This window comes from Rhinopithecus bieti, unplaced genomic scaffold (assembly GCF_001698545.2).
Source record: "Rhinopithecus bieti isolate Rb0 unplaced genomic scaffold, ASM169854v2 scaffold_38981, whole genome shotgun sequence".
NCBI lineage: Eukaryota > Metazoa > Chordata > Mammalia > Primates > Cercopithecidae > Rhinopithecus > Rhinopithecus bieti.
The window spans coordinates 731,221-757,612 of record NW_016819573.1 but is presented as its reverse complement, the minus strand read 5'-3'; the positions used below and the strand labels follow the sequence as shown (position 1 = coordinate 757,612).

Genomic DNA, 26,392 nt, shown 5'->3' with positions numbered 1-26,392 from the left:
CTGTTGGCATCGAAAGCAGGAGCAGTGCTCCGCGGGAATAGGGAGCATAGGACAGAGGGTAGAGGGCAAAGGTCAAAGGGAGGCACAAGATTAGATGCAGCCAGGAAAGCGAGGTGACCATGGAAAGAGACCCCGGCGGACCCAGACACAGATGAGTGCCAGGTCCTGCCTGCTGCCCAAGTCTCCTCTCTGAGCCTCAGTTTTCTCATCCGTCCAGTGGGAATAACAGCCAATCCTCGTCACTCCTGGTCGTGATGAGGATTAAATGAAAAAAAAAAATGCTTGTTGAGCACTGCCTGCAGCAAGCGTGAACACATGTCTGCTGAGCGCTACATGACCTTTATACAGACGACAACTGAGGCCTGAGGTCCCACAGTAAGTCAGTGACCCCTGATGCCCAGGTAAGGGCTTTCTGTTGCCCAGAATCACCACTCAGGGCACCTGTAAGCAGACCTGGTAAATACGTGCAGCAAGATCAATGAGTGTGGAGGCAATCAAGGTAGGCGTCTTGGAGGGGGCACTCAAGAGGCCAGAAATGGCTGCACCAGATGGGACTGGGTGCTTGAGGACCAAGGGTGTGGGGAGGCGGGAAGGGCTGACTCACCTGAGCAGCCATGTCCACCAGCTGAGGCAGCCGCAGGTACTTGCCCGTCTCCCCCTTGAGAAAGTCCAGCAAACTCCCTGGGCAGAGAGAGATCCAGCTCCAGCTCCTGCCCTGTCCCTCTGTCAGGATGCAGTGATTCCCAAAACCCGTCCTCCTAGGCGGCTGGCCTTGCTTTAACCAGCACAGCAAGGCCTCACTCAGTGCTTATCACTCAAAAGGCAAGCAGGATGGGAAACAACCAGAAGCCCACCTCCAGGTGAACAGGTAAACTGTACTAAGGCAGACAGCAGAGTCCTGCTCAGCGACAACAGGAACAAACTGCTGGGAGACACAACAGGGATGCATTTCAGGCCAAGCGTGGTGGCTCCTGCCTGCAATCCCAGCACTGTTGGAGGCCGAGGCGGGAAGATCACTTGAGCCCAGTAGTTTGAGACCAGCCTGAGCTACACAGTAAGACTCTGTCTGTATAAAAAATACCAAAAAAAAAAAAAAAGTAGCTGGGCAGGGTGGTGTGCACCTGTAGTTCCAGCTACTTGAGAGGCTGAGATGGGAAGATCAATTAAGCCTGGGAGGTCAAGGCTGCAGTGAGCTATGATCACACCACTGCACTCCAGCCTGGGCAACATAACGAGACCTCATCTCAAAAAATAAAAAATTAAAATTAAAAAAGTAAAAAAAGAATGCATCCCAGATGTAAAAGATTCCATGTAATAGATTCTAGAATAAACAAAACAAATCTATAATGACAGAAAGCAGATCAGTGGGTGCGTGGGTTTGGGGCTGGAGGGTACTGTCTGCAAAGGGCACGAGGAACTTTCTGGGTGATGGAGATGTTACATAACTTCATTATGGTTAGGGGTACACAGTAAATCCACTTGTTAAAACTCACTGAACTGAACACTTAAAAGGGGTATATTTTATCATATGTAAACTATACCTCCAAAAAGTGGAATTCTGAAAAATAACTAATTAGTTTAAAAATTACTATGGCTCACACCTGTAATCCCAACACTTTGGGAGGTGGAGGTGGGAAGACTGCTTGAGCCCGAGTTCGAGACCAGCCTGGGCAACACAGTGTCCCATCTCTACAAAAAATAAAAAATTAGCTGGGCCTGGTGACACACACCTGTGGTCCCAGCTACTTGGGGGGCTGAGATGGGAGGACTGCCTGAGCCTGGAAGGTTGAGGCTGAAGTGAGCTATGACTGTACCACTGCACTCTGGCCCAGGAGACACAGAATTTGTCTCTACTGCATTTCATCTTTGAAGATGCCCATTCTAGACATGAGGGGAAACGAGGCTCATGCCCCCTGCCCCTGCCCGGCCGCCCAGGCCTCACCCTTGCTCATGTACTCTGTGACGATGTAAATGGGCTCCTCCGAAACCACAGCATACAACTGCACCAGCTTCTCATGCCTCAGCTTCTTCATGACCTGGGCCTCCTGCAGGAAGGCCTCTGGAGACATCGTGCCAGGCTTCAGGGTTTTGATGGCCACTCTGGTAGTGCCGTTCCAGGTCCCTGTTGAGGAGGGATGCAGGCTGCCTCAGTGGAGCCCCTCAACTCCTACTGCACAGGGATCCAGGATCTGCTTGCCTGGGTGTTGGTGTCAGCTGTGGCCTCCACAGCCATGTGACAAACCCAGTCAAAGCCTGGGCCCTTTCTGAGCCTCAGTCTCCCCATCTGTACAATGGGTACAATAGCAGGGTGCTCCTCACGGGATTATTACTAGGATTAAATGCTCAAGAACCAGTAGTTGTTGTCGGGACTGTGATTTATTTTTTATTTATTTATTTATTTATTTTTTGAGACAGAGCCTTGCTCTGTCCCCCAGGCTGGAGTGCAGTGGCACGAACTCGGCTCACTGCAAGCTCTGCCTCCCAGCTTCACACCATTCTCCTGCCTCAGCCTCCCAAATGGCTGGGACTACAGGCGCCCGCCACCGCGCCCGGCTAATTTTTTCGTATTTTTAGTAGAGACGGGGTTTCACGGTGTTAGCCAGGATGGTCTCAATCCGCCCGCCTTGGCCTCCCAAAGTGCTGGGATTACAGGCGTGAGCCACCGCGCTCAGCCTGGACTGTGATTATTAAGAATGTCCAGGCCGGGCGTGGTGGCTCACATCTGTAATCCCAGCACCTTAGGGAGCCGAGGCGTGTGGATCATTTGAGGTCAGGAGTTCAAGACCAGCCTGGCCAACATGGTGAAACCCTGTCTTCACTAAAAATACAAAAACTAGCCAGGCGGTAGTGGTGTGTGCCTGTAATACTGGGTACTTGGGAGGCTGAGGTAGGAGAATGGCTTGAGCCCGGAAGGTGGAGGTTGCAGTGAGCCGAAATCGCGCCACTGCACTCCAGCCTGGGTGATAGAGTGAGATCCTGTCTAAAAAAAAAAAAAAAAAGTCCTTAAAAGCAGCTTATTAGCCTGACAGATAGGGGACCAAGGTTCCAACTCAACCAGTGTCACTCCTGGGTTGGTCATGTTCCCTCTGGCAGGACTTTGAACGTGCCTCATGTGTTAGCATGCAGTGTGTACTGGTGGAGGCCAGGGGTGACGTGGAGCTGGCCCAGGGACTGCTGAGGCTGCTGCCAGAACAAGAGGTCACCTCTGGAGCCCACCCATCCCCAAAAGTAAGACACTGTCCTAAGCATGAGGGTTTGGGGGTCAGGCTGGCCAGAGCCTGACTCACACCTCCGCCTCCTGCCAGCAGAGAGACCATGGGAGAGTCAGTTCCCCTCTCTAAGCCTCAGTTATCTCATCTGGAAAATGGGGATTCCATAGTGTCTACTGGTGGAGCTGTTTGAGGACTGAATGAGATTTTAACCACTGGGCCAGCCCCACCGTGAGGGCTCAGTAAGTCATGCGGTTATCGTTTCACTACTATCTGCTTTTCTAACTGGGGGCTTTGGGGGAAGCTGCATTCTAGACCAGCATGTTTAATCCAGGTTCTTGTCCCAGCAGGTCTCAAGGTTCCTTTGATGTGTGACCTTGGGCCCATTCCTCCCAGTCACTGGGCCTCTGTCTGAGGGTTAGGGCTCAGGCCCATCTCTGTGGCCCTCCTGGCTCAAGCCATCTGCATGTGGCATTTCATGAGTCGACCTGGAGCACCCAGGGAGGAAGTGAGGCCCTTCCCAGGGTCATCACCACTCACCCAAGCCAGAAATGAGTCTTGCAGCCACCAGAATGGCTGACGCTGTGCATTCACCCAGGTTTCGCTCAAGTCCTCACTTTGTGGCTGTGCTCACACCCTGGCTTCTCACCTCTCTCCCCTCTCACCAGCTCAAAGCCCACACCTCACCCTTCCAGATGGCCTGACCTCCAGCCTCCAGGCCTCTGTCCCTGCAGTGCCTTCCACCCAGGAGGCCTCTCTGCTCTCCTCCATCAGCACTCTGGAGGGTGGAAAGTGGAGGCAGTGGGACTGAGCGGAGATGCGGCTCAGATGAAACCACCTTGAAAACAGCACACCGTGATCCCCGCTAACACCATGGGCTTACGGGCTTACAACTGCTGTCCCTCCTCCACCCTGGCCTCTGGTCCCTCCGTGTGAGCAGAAAGCAACCGGTGGAAGAGGGGCCTGGGTTTTGTCAGGGCTGCACGGTGCTCATGCTTTGCTGTTTCTCCAGGGTTAGACAGGAAATCGCTAACAGGCTCAGCCCATGCCAGACCTAAGCTTCCCGCACCCCCTCCCATGAGCCAGGCTTCTCTCTCCATGGCTAACAGCTGGTGTGTGGACTTGCACTGGGTCAGGGCCTCCACAGCCTCCCATAGGTCCCACTGTCACCAGCCCCATTCATAGTCGGGAAGACTGAGGCTCCGAGTGAGGCCACCGGGCCCAGCCTACACAGCAGGTCTGTGCAATGCCCAGCCCTGTGCGGATCTTGGAATCAGTTGCTACGGTTTACACGGTCTGGGGCACAGCACTTGGGGGGCCACATCCCAACTTGGTGCCAGCCACCGCTGGGGGGCTTCAGATTTACAACCGGGCCCCGTCGTCCAGCAGAGGCAGCTAAAGGCAAAGGGACCAACGGAGCCCAGAGCTGCCACACGGGGTGGGAGGTGGATGCCTCTCCCGAGCGCAGGGGCCAGGCCTTACCCATCCACACCTCGCCAAAGCAGCCCTGGCCCAGCTTGACCTCCAGCCGCAGCGACTCCCGAGGGATCTCCCAGGCATCCTTGGCCAGGCCCTGAGTCTGAGGCTTGGATGTGGGGCACACAGTGGTGAGGCGGTGGCAGAGGCCATCGGCATGTTCTGAGGAGGAGGCAAGAGGAGCAACTGGGGGGGCTTCCGCCCTGGGGCCTCCCTGCCCCTCAGTGTGTGTCACCCTACATGCCAGATGCACGCAGATTTCAGGGGACACACAGGGCGCCCTCAAAGCCAGGCATCTACATCTGTGTGCACACAGTCCCACCCCCACACAGGCCCACGGTGCTTTATGCATCTGCTGAGTCAGTCATTCAGCAGATAGTAGGGGGTGCCAGGGACCCTGCAGGGAACAAGTCCAGGGAATCTACCCTCAGGAACTCGGAGTCCAGGGAGGAGCCCCAATTCCCTAATCACCTCCCAGGACCACAGACATGAATGTGACTGGAGAAGAGCTGTTCGCGCAACAGCAGGAGGGTCCTAGGAGGCGTCCTGGAGGAAGCAGCAACTGAGCTTGGATGTGCAGGAGGGTGAGGGGTTAAGTAGGGAAGAGCCCTCCAGGCAGGGACACAGCCACAGCAAAGGCTCTGAGGAAAGAATAGCTGCAAGGCTGAAGAAGCAGAGGCAAAAGGAGCTGCAGGGAGCAGGTGAGGAAGGGTGGCACCAGGCGGAGGTGGGGAGGCAGCTGGGATTAGACCACTCGGGGACTGGTGGGGGTCTTTATCCCAAGATTCCAAGACAGCCCCTGGAGAATTCTGATCTGAGGGAACAGGGTTCAGCATGAGCCACACAGCGGTGGCCGAAGAGACAAGAGAGCGGTAGGTGATCCCAGAGGAAGTCAGGAGGCCCCAGCAAGACCCCCATATCTCAGGTGGGCATCCTAGCTATGGAACTTGGAGGGTTGCTGGTTCTCTCTGGGCCTCAGTTTCCTCCTCTGTACAATGCGGGTGCTCCCAGGGCTGCTGGGGAGATTCCATGCAACCACATATAAAAGCTGAGAGGAGGAGACTTGGGGTGGGGAGTGGACCAACACCTGCGCACAGAGGCCACGCGTGCCACAGACACACAGGCACACAGGCACCCACAGGCCCCTGACACTGCAGTCAGCTCCGGACGCCCAGGTGGGTGGGCTACAGCACTGAGCCCACGCCGGAGCCCTCACCCAGTACACAAGCCCTGCGAGCTCCCTCTGCCGCTCTCTCCGTCTTTGCTGCAATCGATCTGGCTGCCCCCTCCTCCTCTCCCAGCAACCGGTTCAGACCGGTCCTAGGGCTACATAGACAAATGACACCAGCCTCTGTCCCCTCCCTTCCAGTTTACTCCTGGGCTCCTCAGGGCAGCCCCCTCCATACCAGCCAGCTGCAGAGCAGGAGCAGGGAGAGACGGGAACTGAGAGGAGGGGTCGGGGGAAAGAAGAGGAAGAAGAAGGAGACGGAGGAAAGTAGGAAAAAGGGAGGAGAGAGGAAGGGAAGGGGGAGGGCGAAAGTGGGGAGGTGAGCAGGAAACCTGGCATCACAGGATAACAGAAGACCCCAACCTTCTAGGCTCCAAAGCCCCTCCCCAGGGTCTGTAACTGAGGCTCTGCCCGCCCTCCCTCCGAGGCTGGCTCACTGGAGTAGTAGGCCACCAGTTGCTGCAGGCTGTTGAACTGGGTGCGGGAGGTGATGTAGAAGCCGCCGCTGTCCAGCTTGCGGATCTTGTAGTGCTTCACGTTGAGGCCCTTGGCGTTGTCAAAGTCGGACACTGAGAGGCAGTAGGCACCTGCGGGGCACAGAGGGGAGCCGTGACCACCATGCCCTCTCCCCCGCAGGCCGCAGCACTCAGCGCTGCTCTGGACACCATTCTGTGCCTGCCTGACATTGGAGGGAAGGGAGGCCCAGGTGGGGCCCCCGGCCCACCCTGTCTCTCAACAGCCAGCCCCGGGGCAGCCACAGAGGCAGGGCCAAGGGACCCAAGAGACATTTGATTGGAACGCCCTGCCACGCACCCTTGGCCCCAGCAAGACCCCCATATCTCAGGTGGGCATCCTAGCTATGGAACTTGGAGGGGTTGCTGGCTCTCTCTGGGCCTCAGTTTCCTCCTCTGCACAATGCGGGTGCTCCCAGGGCTGCTGGAGAGATTCCATGCAACCACATATAAAAGGGCCAGGCACACAGTAGGCACTCAATAACTGTTTGCTGGGAGCCTGTGAGTGGCTCCCTGTTGCTGTGTGGCGCTGGCCTAACTGCTTTCCCTCTCTGGGTCAGCTCACGGAGGCACTGTCCGTGTCCCCTCAACCTCCTTTCTGAAGACAGGCCCAGGCTCAGGCGGGAGGGAGTGGTTGGCAGAGGCTGGCCGTCGTGGGCAGGAGACCACTGGCTGGGTGTGGCCTGAAGGCTGCCTGGGTCAAGCAGGGCCAGCCCTGGTGCCTCCCCTCTTTCTCTTGAGCCTAGAAAAGCTTTCGGCCGGAAAAGTTTCCTCCCATCCAGCAGGCCCAGGTAGGACCAGAGGCCACAAGACGCCCTAAATGGCATCAGGGAACAAGGCTGAGCCCTGGAGGCAAGGGCAGAGGCTCCAGCGGCCAGGAACGGCCTTCCCAGGAGCCTGGCCAGGCAGTGCACAGGCATGGGGGAAGCCCAGCCCTCCTAGCCCACAGACCTCCCCTTTGCAATCTTCAGGAAGAGGTTACAATCCCAGCGTACAGAAGAAATGAGGTCCAGAGAGGGAAGTGGCCAGCCTGGGGTCACCCGGCAAGCCAGAGACAGGGCTGGGGCTCAAACTCACACCCGAGGACTCAAAGCCTGCCTTGGGCAACCGTGATTTTCTACTGACGGCCTGGCTGGTGCATGTGGAAGCCACAGGCCTGAGGCTGAAGCCAACCCTGGCCATATGTGCATACACATACAGGCATGCCCATGCCCAGTGGCCACATGCTTATACAGGTACACGCTCCCCAGGCCCTCGGGCACCAGACAAACCACAACAGTCCATTCCCACACAGCGACACACAGACAATTCCACCCCACATGCACACACACGCACACGCCCAGACGTACACACAGCGTGCACACCCGCACATGGCCGCACGACAGTGTGTAAATGCACGGCTCGACATGGATGCTCTGCTCCCCATCTCCCGCTGAGCCCCAGGCCCACAGGAAGCAGCCCAGCTTGGTTGCCATGGTGATGGGCGCCTGCAACCCACTTTCAGAGGGGCTGGAGAGAAAGGGGATGGTCTTCATTCTCTGGCTCAGGGGAGGGACATGAGAGGGTCAAGGACCAGGACTGCGGTTGGGGGAGGGCAAAGCCAGCCTCCAGAATCCAGTGCAGCCCAGGGATCCCTGGGGAAGGGGAAGAAGCGGGGCTCTCTGTAGCAGCACCTACCCTGGGAACAAGCCTGTTACTGTGTGACACAGAAAAACCTCCAGACAACCTATGCCCATCTTTCATTTGAGAAAACTGAGGCCAGAGAGGCTAAGCCTCATCTTTCTCTGGACATCTGGCCACCGCGGGTTACTCAGCGTTCCTCAAATGCACCTCCCTGACTTTGATCCTCCTGTTACCTCCACCTGGAAGGCTCTTCCCTCCCTACTCCACACACCAAACTCCTGCTCATTCCGCAACACCCAGCTCAAACCACTCACAGAAGACTCAGTATCCACTGGCCAGCAAGAGTGCTCGTACCTTTTGTGGTCTCACTTTCTCGCACGAGGAAGGTCCCTCTCGGGTTCTCCGCATTGAGCAGTAACCGCTCTGACTCCCGTCTGGTGATCTTGCCAAAATACCACCTGGGAGTGGGAGGACGGAGGATGTTGCTGACTGTCCGGGCTTCTGCCCACTCACAGCACTTGTCCCTGGATATGGCTGGGGCGCTGGGCAGCCAGACCACCCACCCCAGCCCAGGAGAGGTGCTCTGCACTGGCAGTGGCCAGGGACGACGGGTAGAGGCAGCCAGAGACAGTACTCACTCCTCGGCCTGGATGGAGTCGGAGGGTGCCACGTAGTTGCTGGGGATGTAGCCTGTCTGTCCCGTGCTGAGCGAGTGGGCCAGCCACCAGTCTCCCTCTCTGAGCAGGGACAGAAGGAGGGAGGAAAGGAGAAGGGAGCCGTCAGCCACAAGCCCAGCGCCCACCATCCTCCTAGGTGCTTTGCTCAGGGCTCTAGTGGCTGAGGGAGGCCCAGGGAGGTGGTGGGGCCAACATGAGTCCCCGCGGCATGCCAGATCCAGCTGGCCTGGAACTCCTCCCCTCCCTGGCCCAGACGCCTTTTTGCCGAAGCTGGATCAGATGGACTTTGTCTAGGACCAGGGCAGGACTGGCCTTAGTCATCTGAGGCTCAAATCCATAGGGGAGGAGTCCCGGGACAGGAAGAAAGTCGCTTCCTTTCAGATGTACCAAGACATCTCAAGATGAGGAGAGCTGCCTTGGGAGGGAGGGAGGGAGCCCCCTGTCTCTGCGGGCAAGCAAGGTTGTAATAGAAGAGAGTCCTGCCTGAGAGAAAGTCAAGTGAGACCTGCAAAGTGTCCCCATGCTCTGAGATTCGGAGGCCTGCTCCTGGGAGCTGGTGAGACCTGGGTGGAGGCAAGCAGGGGTCCTTCTGGGACCCAGTGACCATCCAGGCCCCAACCCTGCAAACTAGAGCAAGGCTTGCCTCTGTCCCAAATCACGGGTCACACCTAAAGGGCTCCTCAGTTGAAAACTACAGACCCCCTCCTCCAGCCTACCCATCTGCAGGGGGAAACTGAGGCCAGAGGGGGCTGGGACTTGCCCAAAGTCACACAGTGAGCCCTGTCAGAGGGGGTGAGGTGGCAGAGCCCCGATGCCCAGGGCACTTCTATGCGAAAGTGAGGAAAAAGGCAGGGGGCGGGTGATGGGGATGGGGCAGGAGGAGTTCCCGGCGTGGTCGGGTCCCCTGGGCCTGGGTGGGAGCGGGGAGGGGCGGAAGTACCTTTGCAGCCATCTGAATGTGAACCAGGTCTGGCTGGAGCGGGGGTCCAGAGACACAGAGGAGGGAGGAGAGAGCGAGAGCCCAACAGGAGAGAAGAGGCAGAGATGGGGGTGGTGAGAGGCGGAGAGTGGCAGAAAGAGCAGGGGAGAGAGCGGGAGAGCCAGGCGGTGCTGGGGACAGGGGACGAGGGGGCAGCCACAGAGGCCTCACATCCAAAGCAACCAAGGGGACAGGGACAGGGTCCACAGGGAGTGAGGAGAGGTCAATGGGCAGGGAGACCTGGGAACTAGGGTCCAACCCCCTCTCATTCCCACTGTACAGCTGGGAAGACTGAGGCCAGAGAAGCAAAGGCCTCTTTGCTCAAGGTCACACAGCCAGGCCGGGGTTCCTGACTCCCAGATAGAAGGAGCGCCACCTACAGGGTGCAACAGGGCTTGACAGCTTGCTGGGCTCTTCTCAATCCAAGGCCACTTTTGCACTTCACCACGACCCTGAGAAGACACGCTGCAGGCAGGGTGGCCCCGACCCACCACCAGGGCCCAGAGAGAGAAAGGCCCTTGCCTACAGTCACACAATCTGAACTTGAACCTGGATCCCTGGCTCCCAGTTCTTCTGAGCTGCCCCTGGCCATATTCTTCAGCCCATATAGAAGATGGAGAAGTTGAGGCCAGGAGGGAGCAGAGCTTGGGGAGCTCTCCAGGGAGCTGTCGGAGGACAGGTGAGCACCTGAGACCCTGGGGTTCTGCCAGATGGCTCGAAGTGAGCCAGAGGGTGTGGTGTCCCCTCCTGATGGAGTGAGGCGAGGGCATGTGACTGGGGCTGTGTGGCCTGTCTCAGCTCTGTGATGGCTGGACACACACTCAGGCAGGGAGGCAAGCTATGTGGGGTCACTGGAGGGAGGACCCTGGAGTAAGGGGGCAAGACCCACCTCAAGGAAAGAAGCCTTTGGATGTCCCAAATCCCCACCCACCTCCTTGTTGTATACCCACCCAGAGTGTCCACACTTGTCTCTCCCACTGACCCTCAAGGCCACCCTGCAAGGGAGGAAGGCAGGGCCCCCAGATGAAGAAACTGTGGCTCAGAAGTGTCAAGGGATCAGTGCAGGGGCACACAGCACCCAGGCCAGAGTAGCCCAGCACTTTATTTATTTATTTATTTGAGATGGAGTCTCGCTCTATCGCCCAGGCTAGAGTGCAACAGCGTGATCTCGGCTCGCTGCAACCTTCACCTCCTGGGTTCAAGCGATTCTCCTGCCTCAGCCTCTCAAGTAGCTGGGATTACAGGTGAGCACCATCACGCCCAGCTATTTTTTGTATATTTAGTAGAGACGGGGTTTCACCATGTTGGCCAGGCTGGTCTCGAACTCCTGACCTCAAGTGATCTGCCCGACTCGGCCTCCAAAAGTGCTGGGATTACAGGCGTGAGCCACTGCGCCCGGCCAGCACTTTCTTTAGAGAATTGGAGAAACTGAGGGACAGAGTGGTGCAGGGACTTGCCCAAAGCTACAAAGCAAGGATTCAAATCACAGAAAACAGCTCTCTGAGATCTTTCAGTTCAAAGCCTCCATTTACCAATGGGGGAAAATGAGGCAGAGACAGGCCAGTGATTTGCCACACGGTCATCAATGGCAGAGCAAGAGTGGGAAGCAGTGCCCCTGACTGTCCACAGCCAGGCACAGTAGGCTTCCCCAGGCCCCAGAGAGGCTGAGACCTTTGGGAAAGTCAGTGGCAGATGAAAGAGGAGGCTACAGGGCTGGGGCAGAGGACAGGCCACAGCGGGAAGAGGCCAAGGTCTAAGGCCAGACACTAAAAATTGAGGCCGTTTGACAAAGCTACAGTCTGCAGGCTGGCCAGCCTCTGGGGAGCCTCCAGTCACCCAGAGTGAAAGGCTGGCAGGAGGCCTGTGACTGGAGGCCAGCCAAGCAGGGCCCAAGAATGAGAGGAGTACAGCTGACACTACCCAGATTTCAGTGAGCAGGGTTCTCGCTCCCCAGAGTCAGCCCACCTGTGAGTCTGGGGTTTCATGGTCCAGTCCGGGGGTTTCATTTCACAGGGGAAAGGGAGAGAGATGAGATGCACTCCAGTTTTACTGAAGGACCCAAGATCCAGTCTCAGCCTGGCCCCTGATTTAGAGGGGTCTGAGGGCATGAGCTCCAGTGCTGGACTTCCCTAGACACCATCCCAGCTCACCACTTGCTGGCTATGTGACCTTGGCCCCTCCGCACCACACTCACCAGTCTCAGTTTCCTCATTTGCAGGGTTAGCCATGTCTCCCTCCCAGGATATAAAATGCCAGAACAGACAGTGCACGGTGGCTCACACCTGTAATCCCAACACTTTGGGAGACAGAGGTAGATGGATCACTTGAAGTCAGGAGTTCAAGACCAGCCTGGCAACATGGCGAAAACCCTTCTCTAATAAAAATATAAAAATTAGCTGGGCGTGGTGGTGCATATCTGTAATCTCAGTTACTTGGGAAGCTGAGGCAGGAGAATCACTTGAACCCAGGAGGCAGAGATTGCAGTGAGCCAAGATCGCACCACTGTACTCCAGCCTGGGTCACAGAGCAAGACTCGGTCTCAAAAAAAAAAAAAAAGAAAAGAAAAGCTATATCAGAGCCCAGCACAACATGCATCAGTTGTTAGATCTGGATTTAGCTAAAAAACAAAACTAGAAACAACTAAATCGATATTTCCACAGTGCTCCTTCCTACTCCCCAACACGTTTTTAAAAACCAAAGCAGCACAGTCCTGGTCTCCAACAAGGATTTGCCATGTGACCTTGGGCAAGTACCCTGACCTCTCTGGGTCTTAGTTTCCTCATATGTAAAAAGGAGACAATATTCAATACAGAATCTCCCTTGCAGGCAAAGTGTGTAAACAGTGAGCGTCAAGCTGGGCTCAGAGTAAACTGAGATAATGACCGTGATGATCATCTGAGCCTCAGTTTGCCCACCTGTGAAATGGAGGTATCAACCCCATCTTCCCATGTCAGGGGCTTAGGAGGCTCAAACCTGCCTCTGGTGGCTACGGTCGTCAGTCACAGCAGCATCAAGCCATCAGGGTGAGGAGTTCTACTGCATCCAGCACCTTCCCTGGGGCCTGGTCCTCATTAGGTGGGCAGCAAGCAGGGAAAGAAGGGAATCGCGCATTCCTGCCCAACCCCTTGCCTTCCCACCCGTGGCTAGAAGAGGGGCCAAGAGTCCCAGAGCTGTGATTTTTCACAACTGCTGGTCACCAGCTGTGTGGCCCTTAAGCAACTGACCTCACCTCTCTGAGCCCCAGGATCCTCTTTCGGGGCCCTAATCCTTGGGTTCCAGCCAGGGTGGCATGTGGCTCAGGGGCACGGCAGCTTTGGAACCCAGGACATGTGCCAGTGTGGGCACTGACATTTGCTCCCTTGGGCTGTTGGGACTGGTTGGGAGGGCACTCTGGGGATGGCCGCTGAGCTGGTGCACCACGGCTGAGGCTGGCCAGGCGGGCAGTGGGCAGGAGGCCAAAGTTTCCAAGCCCCAAGGCCTGGAGCACATGGTCTGTGGGGTGAGGGAGGAGCAAGGCAGGGGTGAAGCCAGCACAGGTCTCTGGAGGAGAGCATGAAGGCAGGGCCCAGAGGCTCTGCACTCCTGAGGTGCCCCCTGCCGCCATGCCCAGGGCAAGGAGGCAGAGGCCAGTTGAGGCGCTGTTGCCTGGAAGCGCCTGCCAGAAAACTCCCAAAAGAAGCTCCTGGAATTTGGGTGGGAGGAAGGGGCAGTTCAGGGAGCAACCCAGAATCAGACCCAGAGGGGTCCTGACTCCTGAGACTCGGATGTCAGGTCAGGGAGCTTGAGGCAGTCAGACTTCAGCCCCAGAGGGCTTCCTCATGCCCAGGGCCACACGGTACCCAGAACACCAGGACCCAGGGCCACGTGGCACCAAGATCCATGGCGGGGGTTCTCTGGGTCTGCTACTGCGAGGACTCCCACTTAGCCAGACCCCATCCACAGACAGGTTCCTCCTCTTGCTCTCTACTGCCCTGACAGCCAGCCCAGCCCCAACACGTGCCTGGGCCCCATACTAGATTCAGAAAGTTCCTCACTCTTACAGGGTGGGGGAGGCACTACACAGTAGTAGGCCCTGAGCACTGATGGCGGAAGGATGTGCATGCAGGCGGGACCCGGGTGAGGTGGGAGACTCCAACACCTTAAATTCGGGTGGCCCATCTCCCACCAAGCCCCGCCCCCCAAATCCCTTTCCCTCTCCTCTTCTACTAATACCAGCCCCCACCTACACCGCACTCCTTCACTTCGTTTTTTTTCTTTTCTTTTTTTTTTTTTTTTTTGAGACAGTCTTGCTCTGTCACTCAGGCTGGAGTGCAGTAGCATGATCACGGCTCACTGCAGCCTTGAACTCCTGGCTCAAGTGATCCTCCCACCTCAGGCTCCTGAATAGCTGGGACCACCGGCACGCACCACCACACCTAGCTAATTTAATTCTATATTTTGTAGAGGCCAGATCTCCCTATGTTGCCCAGGCTGGTCTCAAACTTCTCGGTTCAAGCGATCCTCCTGCCTCAGCCTCCCAAAGTGCTGGGATTACAGGTGTGAGCCACCGCGCTCAGACACCATCTCTGATATCTAAGTGAAGCAACATCGGAGCACTGTGATATGAGGAGGGGCTCCCAATCCACCCACCCCCATCTCCCAGTCTACCCAGGGTCTTCGCTGAATGAGATTCCATCACTTCCAGGCCTCCTGGTAGCCCCAGCCTCCTGGCCAAACCTCCCCCAGTGCACCCCCCGTGGAAAGCAAGAAGAGTGGAGGGAAAGGGCTGGAAAGAGGCAAGCATGGGGCTGCCCTCTGACTCCAGCTGAAAAAGGCAGAACCAAAGTTATCCAGCCCTTCCTGCCTCCACACCTCTGCCCCAGCTGTCACCCAGTCTGAAACGCTTGGTAGAGACTCCACCAGGACTTCAAAGCCATCCTGCTGGCATCCCTCCCCTGCACGGGCCCCTCCCTCCTGTGGCCTCTGCTGTACCTCCACTGAGCCTTTCTGAAAGGACCATGGGTCGGAGGGCCAGCCTAATCTTCCAGCTCTGCCACTACTAGCCATGTGACCTTGGGCAAGTCATTTCACCTCTCTGGGCCTCAGTTTCCTCATCTGTAAAATGGTGCAAGTAAGACTTCCCATTTCTCAAGGCTATGGTGATGCATAAATAAAATAATGTGACTTCAAGCACTCAGCAGGCTCACATAGAGAGCACAAGAAATGGTGACTTTGTCACTGCTGTTCATTCATCCTGCTCACCATCACCTGCTGGGCACCCGCCACTGTGCTGAGTTACAGGTGCTATGGGGACCCAGAAGTGAGGTGCACCAGAGAGCCGCCCTCCAGCAGCTCCCAGTTTAGGGGGGAAGCAGACACAAACAGCTGGTGACAATAAGGAAACTGTAGGTTCGCACCAGGACTCTGCCATGCAAGGGGGGAGGGGGAGCCGGGAGAACCCCTCCCCTCCACGCACCCCCCCTCCCCCGCCGCCAAGAGCAGCTTGAGGAGGGCAGAAAGTTGCTGCTTCAGTTCCAATCCTGGCTTTGCTACTTGGCAGCTGTGTGACCTTGGACAAGGACTTTCACATCACTGAGCCTCAGTTTCCTCATCTGCAAAATGGAGACAGCCCCTCCCCGATCACTTCAACCCTGGCTAGACTGCAGAGAGGAGTCAATACGAGGACACGGGTGGAGACGACTGGCATGGTAACTGGCACCTCTGTTCCCTTTTGCCCCCTGAGAAGGCAGTCCTGCACTGATCTTGAGCCATGAACAGGAGTTCTCCAGGCAGACACCGGAGAAAGGGCATTTCAGGCAAAGGGAAGAGCATGCGCAAGGCAAGTGGGGTATGAGCAAGCCAGACACGCTCGGGGCAGTGGAAACCCCCAACTTCCTTAGCCAGGCCTTCGAGGACACCCAGGGATCGATTCTCCTCTGCCCTCTAGAACCTCCCTGCCTCTCACACCCGCGAAGGCATCAGCCCCCTCCAGCCCGGCACCCTCCTACAAGCTGCCCTTCCACCACTGCCACCTGCCAGAGAACTTCACTGGCCTTCCTTCGACGCCCTTGACCCTCCCAATCCCTGTGGTCATCACCAGAGACAGGCCCACAGCAGGGGCTCCAGGAGCTGACTCTGGGCTCGTCCACTGCCTGACTCTTGGCCTGGACTGGGGCCATGGGCTGTCTCCCTGGCCACATGCTGGCTCCAGGAGGGCGTGGCCAAGGCCTTCTCCACCCAGGCCATCCCAGTCACAGCACTGGGTCCTGCATGCAGCAGACACTTGGGTGGGCTGACGGGGCAGAATGGGAGGGTGAGTGAGTAGGAAGGTGGATGGGGAGGAGGTGTGCAGGAGAGTGCAATGGAGGGGCCCCTGATCACAGCCTGGGGTTAAGGTCCAGGACCTAATCAATTGGTTGGGGGGAGAGGAGAAGCTGGGAGGTGAGGAGCAGCCAAGAGAGCCAGAGATCACAGGCAGGGAGTGGAAGCACATGCAGACAGCAGCCCCCACCCCCCGCAAAGCACCCTGCCCAGCCCGCCGCCCACGGAGCATGTACACACCTGACATCCACCTTCCTCCTAAGGGCCAGCAAGAGAGAAGCAGAGAGAGGGAGAAGCTGAGAGAGGGCTGGAGGGAGCAAGTGAGAGCCAGTGATTGGGAGGAGTTCCCCACGGCTGGGGGAGCGACAGCAAGTGCTGCCCAGGGCGAGAGTGCAGCAGGCGCCCGGCTCCGCACTGCCCTGGGCTCCGCACTGCGCTGCCCTGATGCCAGATCCTGCATGAGCCCCTGCCCGCTTTGAAGTCCCACCACCCAGCCTTGAGGGGCAGTAGGGAAGGGGGCACTCACGTGTTGTTGACAATCTGGAGCCGCTCGCCTTTCTTGAAGGATAGGTCTGTCTCCGTCCTAGACTCATAGTCATAGAGGGCCACAAAGGTGGTCACTCCGCCTGCAGAGAGGGGTGGGGTGTGTCAGAATGGTGAAGCCACACCCAGGGAAGGTGTGGGCAGGAAGGCCCTGTGCCCAGGAGTGGGGATTTGTCTCCCACACACCACAAGCGCCCAGCCCAAAGACATGGTCAGGTTCAGTGAAGATGGGCCTGTGCACATGTCCACTGCATCCGTGTGTCTGCGCATCCCTGCAAGGGCATGTGGGAGTGGGAGCATCCCTTCCTGTCTGTGTCCGCCCCTAGGGCTTTGGGGAGTGCTAGGTGCTGGCTTATCTGTTTGGTGCCTGTCTTGCTCTAGGACCAGAAGTCCCCAATAACAAGCATCTTTGTTTTGTTTCCAGAGCCAGGTACATAGTAGGTGCTCAAGAAAGAGCTGTAGGATGAAGAAAGCGGTGAATCTTCATTCACTGCCCCAGGAAACTTGCTCTCTCTCCATAAAGTGTGTCACTCTGGGCGCTCCTGGTGTCCGGGAAGATTTGGCTCCAAGTAACTGTCCCCTCAAAAGGCCCCGTACCCCCTTCCACCATTTTAAGCTACAGCCTCCACCTCCACACATCCCCCAGCCCTCCCTCCCTGCCTGTTTTGTGTCTTGGCCACAGCACCACTTCTAACGCCCTGCACAAGCTGCCCTGTGCTTCCTTCCCCCAGGTGGGTTCCGTCTGCACCGCTGGGGCCTGGGCAGCAGAGGAGCCCTGGCCTGTAGTAGGAGCTCCATATATACTTCTTGAACAAATGAATGGTGTGTCTGTGGGTCTGTTTCTCTCTCTTGGACGTGCCTCTGCATCTGAGGGGTCCACGCCTGTCCGTGTGTCTCTGAGTGTTCACATGTTCTCGATGCATCCGTGTGCATCTGTCATCTGGGCGGCCACGATGCTGACTTCCAGCTGAGCATGTACCTGTGTCTTGTGTGTGTCTCTGAATGCGCGTCTGACGGCATGCGCGTGTGTCTTCATCTACAAGTGTTACGTCACCTGTGCATGTATGTGAGTTTGTATCTGGGTACATCTGCGTTGGGGATGTGTCCGCGGGTGTCTGTGACCCTGCCTCCACTCCGCATGTGTGCGTGTCCCGGGCAGGGGTGTAGCCGTGTGTGTGGCCCAGCGTGTGCGTGTGGGGAGAGTGCACGGATCTGAGTGAAGTCTGCGTGGAGTGTCTGGGGCACGGCCGCGGTTCTCCAAGCGGCCCTCTCCGGGGCTGCGGTGACCGCAGAGCGCCAGCAGAGGGCGCAGGGGCGCATCCTGGCGCGGGCCCAGCCGGGGCCGCCCGGTGCCCAGTTCCCTGAGCGACCTCTCCGCCGCACGTGGGCCACGGCTCCCGACTCATTTCTGGGCGGACCGGGGCGGACCGGGGCAACGAAAAAGGCCTGGGCGCCAGGCAGCAGCTTAAGGCCCGGTCCCCGTGCCGCCCCTCTCTCTGGGCCTCAGCGTCTCACTAGGTCCCCTTCACCAGACCGCGCGTCCTCTGCGCCTGCTCCACCCCAAAGGCGGCGGCGGCGGCGCGGAGTGCTTCCCAGTGGGTACGGCCCTCCCGCACACCCAAGTCACCCAGGGGCGCTTCTCCTGGCGAGAAGAAGGGCCTGCGCAGAGGAGGCGACCCCGGGCACACAGCCCCGCCACCTCCCCGCCGTGGCCCCAGGAGGGCGAGGACCCAGCGCCGCCCGCGCACTGACCGGCCAGCGGGCCCGCCCTCTGCGGGGAGGTGACGGTGTCCGAGGAGTTGAAGCCTCCGAACAGCTTGGGCTCGGCGGCCGCGGGGGCGAAGGCCGCGCTGGGGCCGCGGTGGCCGTCGGCCGAGGCCGGCTTGCTGGGGGTCTGGGAGGCGGGGAAAGCGCCCCCGCCAGCGCCATGGGCGTTCTCGGCGGGCTCCAGGCTGCGGCGCCGCTGGCTGGCATCCTTGGGCTTGCTCTTGTTGCTGCCCATGGTCCTGGCTGGAAGGAGAGGAGACACTGGAAAAGGCAGGGTTGCTGGGGCCCCTTGGCCGGCCTCCCTCCCACCCATTCCACAGATGGGGAAAACGAGGCCCAAAGAGAGGCACCAGGGCCGGGTGCGGTGGCTCACGCCTGTAATCCCAGCACTTTGGGAGGTCGAGGCGGGTGGATCACTTGAGGTCAGGAGTTCGAGACCAGCCTGGCCAACATGCAGAAACCCCGTTTCTACTAAAAAAGAATTCAAAAATTAGCCGGGCATGGTGGCACGCGCCTGTAGTCCCAGCTACTCAGGAGAACCGCTGAATAGGGGAGGCACAGGCTGCAGTGAGCCCAGATCCTGCCACTGCACTCCAGCCTGGGCGTCAGAGGAAGACTCCGTCTCAAAAAAAAAAAAAAAGAAAGAAAGAAAAAAAGAAAAAAGTGGGGGACGGGGGCACCAGCCTCTTTGGGAGAGTTAGCCTCTCAAAACCTCAATGTCTTTATCTGTAAAATGAGCGTAAGGATGGCATCCATCCACAAAGGGCCTCCTCGGTCCAGGGCCAGGAACGGAATAAATGCCTCATAATCAGAAGCCCTGACCTTACCCACCCACCTCCCCTGAGTCACTGTTTCCCTCCCTCCTGGCAGGGACAGTATCTGAGCCACGCCTATGTCCCGGGCACCTAGCACATGGAGGGGGCTCACTGAGGGTTTGTTGAATGAATATGTGGCTGACGGGAATTGCCTAATGCTGGGGAAAGGTGCTAAAAGTGGCAGTCAAGGCTGTACAGCGGGAAGTTTGAAGCAGAGATGACTGGCAGCTCACTCCAGCCACAGGGCCTTCGTGCATACCATTCCCACTGCCCAGATGCTCTTCCCTGGCCACTTCATCGGGGTAACTGGTGCTTCCTTCCGTTCTCAACTCAAAAGTCCCCTCCTCGGGAAGTGTCCCCCACACCCTTTTGCTGGGTCCCCCTGACTTCTGTCTCTCTTTGATAACATGTGGTCCTGTTTTGTTTTTGTTGTTTGAATTCATGTGGTTATGTGACTACTGTCATGGGCTTTTGTTCATCTTGTTCACTGCTGTGCTACCAGTGCCTAGCATGGGGTGTGGCACACAGTAGGTGCTCAGTAAACAGTTGAATGAATGAATGACTATCTAAGAGCTAAGGGACTTCAGAGCCAGAAACCTGGGAGCTCCAAAGAGAGGGAAACACAGAATAAACCAAGTTGAATACTCCCCTGACGCCCACAGTCCTGCCACCACCCTCTGCCTCCCACTTCCCCATCCGTAGGCCCTGGACCCTGGCTGGTCCCAGCTCCCACCCAGACTGGCCTGGGTCTCCCCACCCATCTTGAACCCTGATAGGGCCATCATCTCACCTGATAGAAGGCAGGGGCTGTCCCAGAGGACCTGGGAGGCAGCCTGGAGTCTTGGCACGAACACCAGGTGTGAAGTCAGGGGTCTCGAACTAGAAGCCCTGCTCCACCTCTCCCCGCTGTGTGTCCCTAGGCAAGTGACTTCCCCTCTCTGGGCCTCAGCGTCCTCATCTGCAAAGCAGGGATAAAGCAGACATCTCAGCACTGTTTTGAGGATGTCGTTAGAAAAAGAAATCCCAATGGCGTCCACTCTCCGATCACTGCCCATCAGGCTGTGGCTCTGGCCCAGTGCTGAGTCTCCTAGACCTAAAGTACCCTTCAACCCTCCCAAAGCGCTTTCAACCCTCTCAAAGCAGGAGTGAGGCAGGGTATGGCATGGCGCTGAGCGTGGCTCTGGAGCTAGGCTCTCCACGTCCAGATCCTGGCTCTAACCCTAAATAACTATGTGACCTTAGGCATGTGACTTCACTTCTCTCTATGCCCTATTTCCCCATCTGTAATGATGGGGTCATTGTGGTAAGTGCACGAGGCACTGTAGAGTGCTAAGGGCAAAGCAGGTCACCCTGCACCTCAGCCGTTATTGATATTGTGTGATCCTGGACACACCAGGGAGGTGGGTTCCGATTATTCTCTGGGGAGGCAGAAGGCCTGGGAATCGGTCCAGAATTTCCTCTGAAAACCCATAAAGTGGGGAAAACACCCACTGGCTGGGTCCTCAGGCAAGACTGTTTGCCCTGAGCACCCAGTCCAGCTATGAGACGCCCCCTGCCTGTGTGAACTTCAGCCTGTCCTCTGTGTCCGTGGGGCCTCTGGCTACCCAGCTGCACAATGGAGATATGGCTTGCATGCTCTCTGGGGACCACCCAGCTCTGAGAATGTGGGGTTGGGGAGGCCCTGGGGAGACCTGCTCAACAGCCCAAGGGATTACCACGGTCTCCTGAGGGACAAGTCAATGAACTTGGGGATAGGGAAAGTCAGTTTCTATGGCAACCCATTCCGTTGAAGTCACGGTGCCCATCAGCACTCACCCAACTGGTGTCCCACAGGACCTGCTGACCTGGTTACCTGCAGCCCGAGGCTTGATGGGGGCCCAACCAGCCCGCCCCTAGCCACTTGTTTCCTGGTGCAGCATTTATAGTACCTACTAGCAGGCCCTGTGCTCCTCACTATAGGGGGACATAGAAACGAATTAGCCAGGTCCTGCATCAGGACCCCAAGGCAGGGGACTTGTTTATGTGACTTTGAGAGGAAGTAAAAATTTTTTAAAAAATTTTTATGTAGGAAGAACTATCTAAGAGCCTGAATTTTCTTCAGAATAAAATAAATGTTGAGGAGTGAGCTCCCTGTCACTGGAGGTAATCAAAGACAGGAGAATGGGTACTTGGCTGATGTGCCATGAAGGGAGACAGAGAGCCAGGGCTAGACCTTGAGGCCCTTCCAGTATCAAGGATGCATGTCCCCTCTTGGAAGGGGACAAGAAGAAAAGACACAGCCCCTGACCTCTGCACTCTTACATGAACACGAAGACCACTCCCCACTGGGGCACTCAGAAAAAGCATAACAAGGACCTTTAAGACGAAGCTAAGGGGACCTGAGCCACCAAGTACAATGTTTGTTGCTTTGCAGGACGGTTTTTCTGGTCTTGGTGCTTGGTCCTGGTGTTTGTGGAGAAGCAGATGGTCGAGGTTAAGAGCTGGAGTGCTGGACAGACTCCCTGGTTTGAATCCTGGCCTGCCGCCCTTCGCCTCAGTTTTCCTCTCTATCGATCGGGAATAACACCCATGTCAGGGCTGCTGGGAGAATCCGTGAGGGAAGTACACAGAACGCACTCAGGATGGCGCAGAACATTGCCAGGCCTCCGTAAATGGTAACTTTTATCATTCAGAGTGGACTCTTCGGGAACTACAGGAAGATTTAAAAAAAGAAGAAAAAGAAAAGAAAATGCCCCAGAATTCTGCCCCTACAAGACAACCACCTGGGTGTGGTGGTGCATTTCCTTCCAGCGTCATGGCAACGCAAGACTCAACAAACTGGGGTCCACCCAGTAACCTCCACTGTGCACTTGCGGCTGGCAGGGCCAGGCAGGATCCATCTCCAGGCCCCCAGAGACCGGGATGGGCCGGACACCCACTAGGTGCTCTGGAAATATTTGCAGAATAGACAAAAGACTAAATGAGCATGGATGTATAATTTGCATCCTGCTTTGTTCCTGCAGTGCCGCACTGAAAAGACTAAATATCATTCCATGGTATTCAAATACTCCCAGAGCTCAGACCTTGAATTGGACCTTGCTCTAAGTACTTTGCAAACATTGACTCATTGGCCCCTCATGATAACCTAGGAGGTAAATACTAATCACGTCTTTATCTTACTGTTGAGGACATTAAGACACAGAGAGGTTGAAGAACTTGCCTGAGGTCGTACAGCATGGGTGAGAGTGAAAAGGGGCCAGGGAACTACACTGGGCGGGTGGGAATCAGGGGCTACTCGCCAGGTCTGGTAGGGAAACTCACGGGCCACACCTCCTACCTCCAGGGACTCTCTCTCACAAAGCAGCCAGATGGCCTTGGCAGAGGCGTGAGAGGATAAAGCAGCCCGCCCCACTCTAAGAGAAAGCCTGAGAAAGCTCCAAGCAAAACGTGCTTGAGCAAGAATGGCCCACTGAGGGTCATGCGGGTAGCATTGTGGCCCCCACTTTCCAGATGAGGAAACTGAGGCCTGAGATACCCAGAGGAGATTCTACACTGCCGCCTCCCTCTTTTCACTTAGTGTGTTAGTGTGTTCGGAGCATCTTCTCAGGCCACTCTGAGTTCTCTCATCCTTTCTTTTTTTCTTTTTTTTTGAGATGGAGTCTCACTCTGTCGCCCAGGCTGGGGTGCAATGGTGCGATCTCGGCTCGCTGCAACCTTCGCCTCCCGGGTTCAAGCAATTCTACTGCCTCAGCCTCCTGAGTAGCTGGGATTACAGTTGCCCGCCACCACTCGCAGCTAATTCTGGTATTTTTAGTAGAGACAGCGTTTCACCATGTTGGTCAGGCCGGTCTCAAACTCCTGACATCGTGATCCACCTGCCTCAGCCTCCCAAAGTTCTGGGATTACAGGCATGAGCCACCGCGCTTGGCCATGCCTGACTAATTTTTTTTGTATTTGTAGTAGAGATGGGGTTTTACCATGTTGGCCGGGCTGGTCTCGAAAGCTGCACAGCTATTCACTCGACTCAGTGAGGGTGGGAGTTAGTCTCGGGGGGCGCTTCCATGCTGTGGGACCTCAGGAGAGACCACCCTCTTCCCTGACACAGAGCTCTATCCTTGGGCTTCCTGAGTCTGCGGCCTAACCGACAAATCACCATGAGTTGCTCCTTGGAGAGGGGCCAACCTCCCCTCATCTCTTCCGCCACTTGCAGCCTCCAAGGTAGAGATAGACTCTTGCGGGGGTCAAGGGGAAGCAGTGGGGGCCCTGTACTGGGGCTGCCTGAGGTTCCCAGGGAAAGATGGCCCCTTTCCTTTGGGAAGTCACTCCTCACCGTGGGCTCTGGACTCCTCAGCAGACAGGGGCCTGCTCTATGTCTCGCTCCCTCAAGAGGTGCTGGGTTGCTGCCATACGAACTTTTCCCTCAGCGTTCCCAGTGCCTTGAGCTCAGCAGTCCCCAAGGAGCCTAGCACCTCCCGCTAAGCCTGCATCCCCCCTCACCCCCATCCCCATCACTGACTCAGCGACACCGCTGCATGTCCCATCCCAGTCATTCCCCAGGTGTTCGCAGAGCACCTGCCATATGCCAAGCCCTGTGCGGGGCTCTGCCTGTGGGGAGCCCTGGGGCAGCTCCTGAATCTTCCTCAAGCGCATCCCTCCCCGCCACGCTGTCTATCTCCAGTCCTTCAGGTCAGGGCCCTGTGGTCCTGGGCCTGGACACAGCAGTGTGGGTCCCTCCAGCCCACCCTCCCCCCCCAGCCAGAGGCGGCCCTGTAAACCTCACAGACAGCCGGGCCTCCCCTGCCTAAAACTCTCCATGGAAAGCCTACACTAACAACCTACGTGTTAGTGTTCCTCAGAGAGGGGCTGGTTAAATAAAGGGGCTGCAGTCACCAAGTGGACAGCAGTGCAGCCATTACAAAGAATGAGAGCTGAGAGTGGCCCGAGAAGAGGCCCCAACACACTATCTCAGTGAAAAGAAGGCTATGCCAGTGTAGAATCTCCTCTTGGCATTTCAGGGCCTCAGTTTCCTCCTCTGGAAAAGGGTTGTCAGCAATCAAACATGATAATGCAGGCAGTGGGCTTAGTGTGGTGTCTGGCCTGTAGCAAACATGAGCTGCTATTATCTCTGTAAAGAAGATTGTGCCTGGGCAACATAGTGAGACCCTATCTCTATAAAAAATTAAAAATTAGCCTGTAGTCCCAGCTACTTGGGAGGCTGAGGTGGGGGGATCACTTGAACCCTGGAGTTTGAGGCTGCAGTGAGCTATCATCACGCCACTACACTCCAGCCTGGGTGAGAGAATGAGACCCTGTCTCAAAAAAAAAAAAAAAAAAAAAAAGAAGAAGAAAGAAAGGAAATTGCACACATACATGCACTCTGCCTGGGCGACAGAGTGAGACCATGTCTCAAAAAAAAAAAAAAAAAAGAGTAGAATTGGATTGTTTGTAACACAAAGGAATGACAGATGCTTGAGGTGACGGATACCCTACTTCCCCTGATGTGATTATCACACAGTGTATGCCTGTATCAACATATCTCATGTACCCCATAAATATGTACACCTACTATGTACCCATACAAATTAAAAATTTAAAAAAACTTTTAAAAAAGAAAGCTCTGGAAGGATTCCAAATTCATCACAATGTTTCATCTCAAAAGTGTGGGATGGGGAGAGGAAAATCCCTTTTCACTTTACACCCTGTATCAGTTGACATTTAGAAATGACTTTGTCATGATTTTCTAAAATGAGAATTTTTTTAAAATATTCAAGAGCTTCCCATCATAACCCTGTGGATGAGGCCTAAAGCCATCACCTAGGTCCACACGGCCCTGCAGCTGGTGTTGCTGTCATCTCCCACAGCGTGTCCCATCCTCCCACAGCATGTCTCATCCTCCCACGGCGTGTCCCAGCCTCCCACGGCATGTCCCGTCCTCCCATAGCCTGTCCCTTCCTCCCACGGCATGTCTCGTCCTCCCACGGCATGTCCCGTCCTCCCACGGCCTGTCCCGTCCTCCCACGGCGTGTCTCGTCCTCCCACGGCGTGTCCCGTCCTCCCACGGCCTGTCCCGTCCTCCCATGGTGTGTCCCGTCCTCCCAGTGCATTTCCCATCCTCCCACGGCATGTCCCATCCTCCCACGGCGTGTCCCATCCTCCCACGGCGTGTCTCATCCTCCCACGGCGTGTCCCATCCTCCCATGGCGTGTCCCAGCCTCCCATGGCATGCCCCAGCCTCCCAGAGCATGTCCCAGCCTCCTACAGTGATCTGCCCAACCACAGGGCACCACACACTCTCTCTCACCTCCTGGCTCACAGATGCTCAGAACACACTGCTGTTCAGCCACTACACACCAGCCCCTTCCTTCCTGACTCTGAAGAACATCATCTCCACCTCTTCTAAGGGTGGAGAGCAGGCCAGGAGCTTAGGAGCTGAGAGTGAGGATTCCAGTCAAACCTGGGTTCAAGTCCTGGCTGCACTTCTTAGTAGCTACATTTTCTTGTGCAAGTCACTTTGCCTGTGAGTTTCCTGCCCTTTAAAATGGGGTTAAAAACCTAACAACTGAAAAGTACGAGTGAGAGTCCATGTGGCAGGAAAGAGTAAGTGCATGATAAACAGCACATGATGGTGTTTACTATTGTTATGGTCATTCCAGGGAATAAGAGGAGGCAGTGGCAGGGCCTTGAACGCCAAGCACAAGGCTGGGCACTTTAGCGCTTTACACACGGCTGGTTCTTAATTGTCCCAACAGCACAATGAACCAGGGACTGTAACTGCACCCACTTTACAGATGGTTCAGAGAAACTAAAACCTTATCCAAGGCCACACAGCAAGTCAGTGCAGCAGAGCTGGGATGCTCACGGTTCAGGAGAGAGGTGTCAGAATCTACCTCTGGTGCCCCGCCCACCGTGCCAATGACCCCACAGCCCAAAGCAACACGGGGGTCAGAGGGCAACCTATGACCTCATCGCCCACATCTTAGACCCTCCAGGGAAGCAGAAGCATCGCAGAGCAGTCAAAAACTACAGGTGGAGGCCGGGCGCGGTGGCTCAAGCCTGTAATCCCAGCACTTTGGGAGGCCGAGACGGGCGGATCACGAGGTCAGGAGATCGAGACCTGGCTAACATGGTGAAACCCCGTCTCTACTAAAAAAATACAAAAAACTAGCCGGGCGAGGTGGCGGGCGCCTGTAGTCCCAGCTACTCGGGAGGCTGAGGCAGGAGAATGGCGTAAACCCGGGAGGCGGAGCTTGCAGTGAGCTGAGATCCGGCCACTGCACTCCAGCC

The 26,392-nt window shown here is 56.5% G+C and overlaps 1 protein-coding gene across 4 annotated transcripts in view; it reads right to left on the bottom strand.

Moving 5' to 3' along the window:
* Positions 1 to 26,392, bottom strand: part of SRC (SRC proto-oncogene, non-receptor tyrosine kinase) — a 69,806-nt gene that overhangs the window by 3,752 nt on the left and 39,662 nt on the right. The window contains exons 3-13 of one of the 4 annotated variants that reach the window (XM_017859115.1): positions 19,920 to 20,087; positions 18,300 to 18,575; positions 16,531 to 16,630; positions 16,245 to 16,262; positions 9,666 to 9,698; positions 8,687 to 8,785; positions 8,403 to 8,506; positions 6,351 to 6,500; positions 4,692 to 4,847; positions 1,943 to 2,122; positions 605 to 681 (exon numbers count right to left, since the gene is read on the bottom strand). In XM_017859115.1, the coding sequence (XP_017714604.1) occupies positions 605 to 681; positions 1,943 to 2,122; positions 4,692 to 4,847; positions 6,351 to 6,500; positions 8,403 to 8,506; positions 8,687 to 8,785; positions 9,666 to 9,698; positions 16,245 to 16,262; positions 16,531 to 16,630; positions 18,300 to 18,549 (1,167 nt within the window). In that variant the 5' untranslated portion in view covers positions 18,550 to 18,575; positions 19,920 to 20,087. The remainder of the gene's footprint in view (positions 1 to 604; positions 682 to 1,942; positions 2,123 to 4,691; positions 4,848 to 6,350; positions 6,501 to 8,402; positions 8,507 to 8,686; positions 8,786 to 9,665; positions 9,699 to 16,244; positions 16,263 to 16,530; positions 16,631 to 18,299; positions 18,576 to 19,919; positions 20,088 to 26,392) is intronic. The other 3 variants (XM_017859114.1, XM_017859116.1, XM_017859117.1) reach the window with 3 other exon arrangements.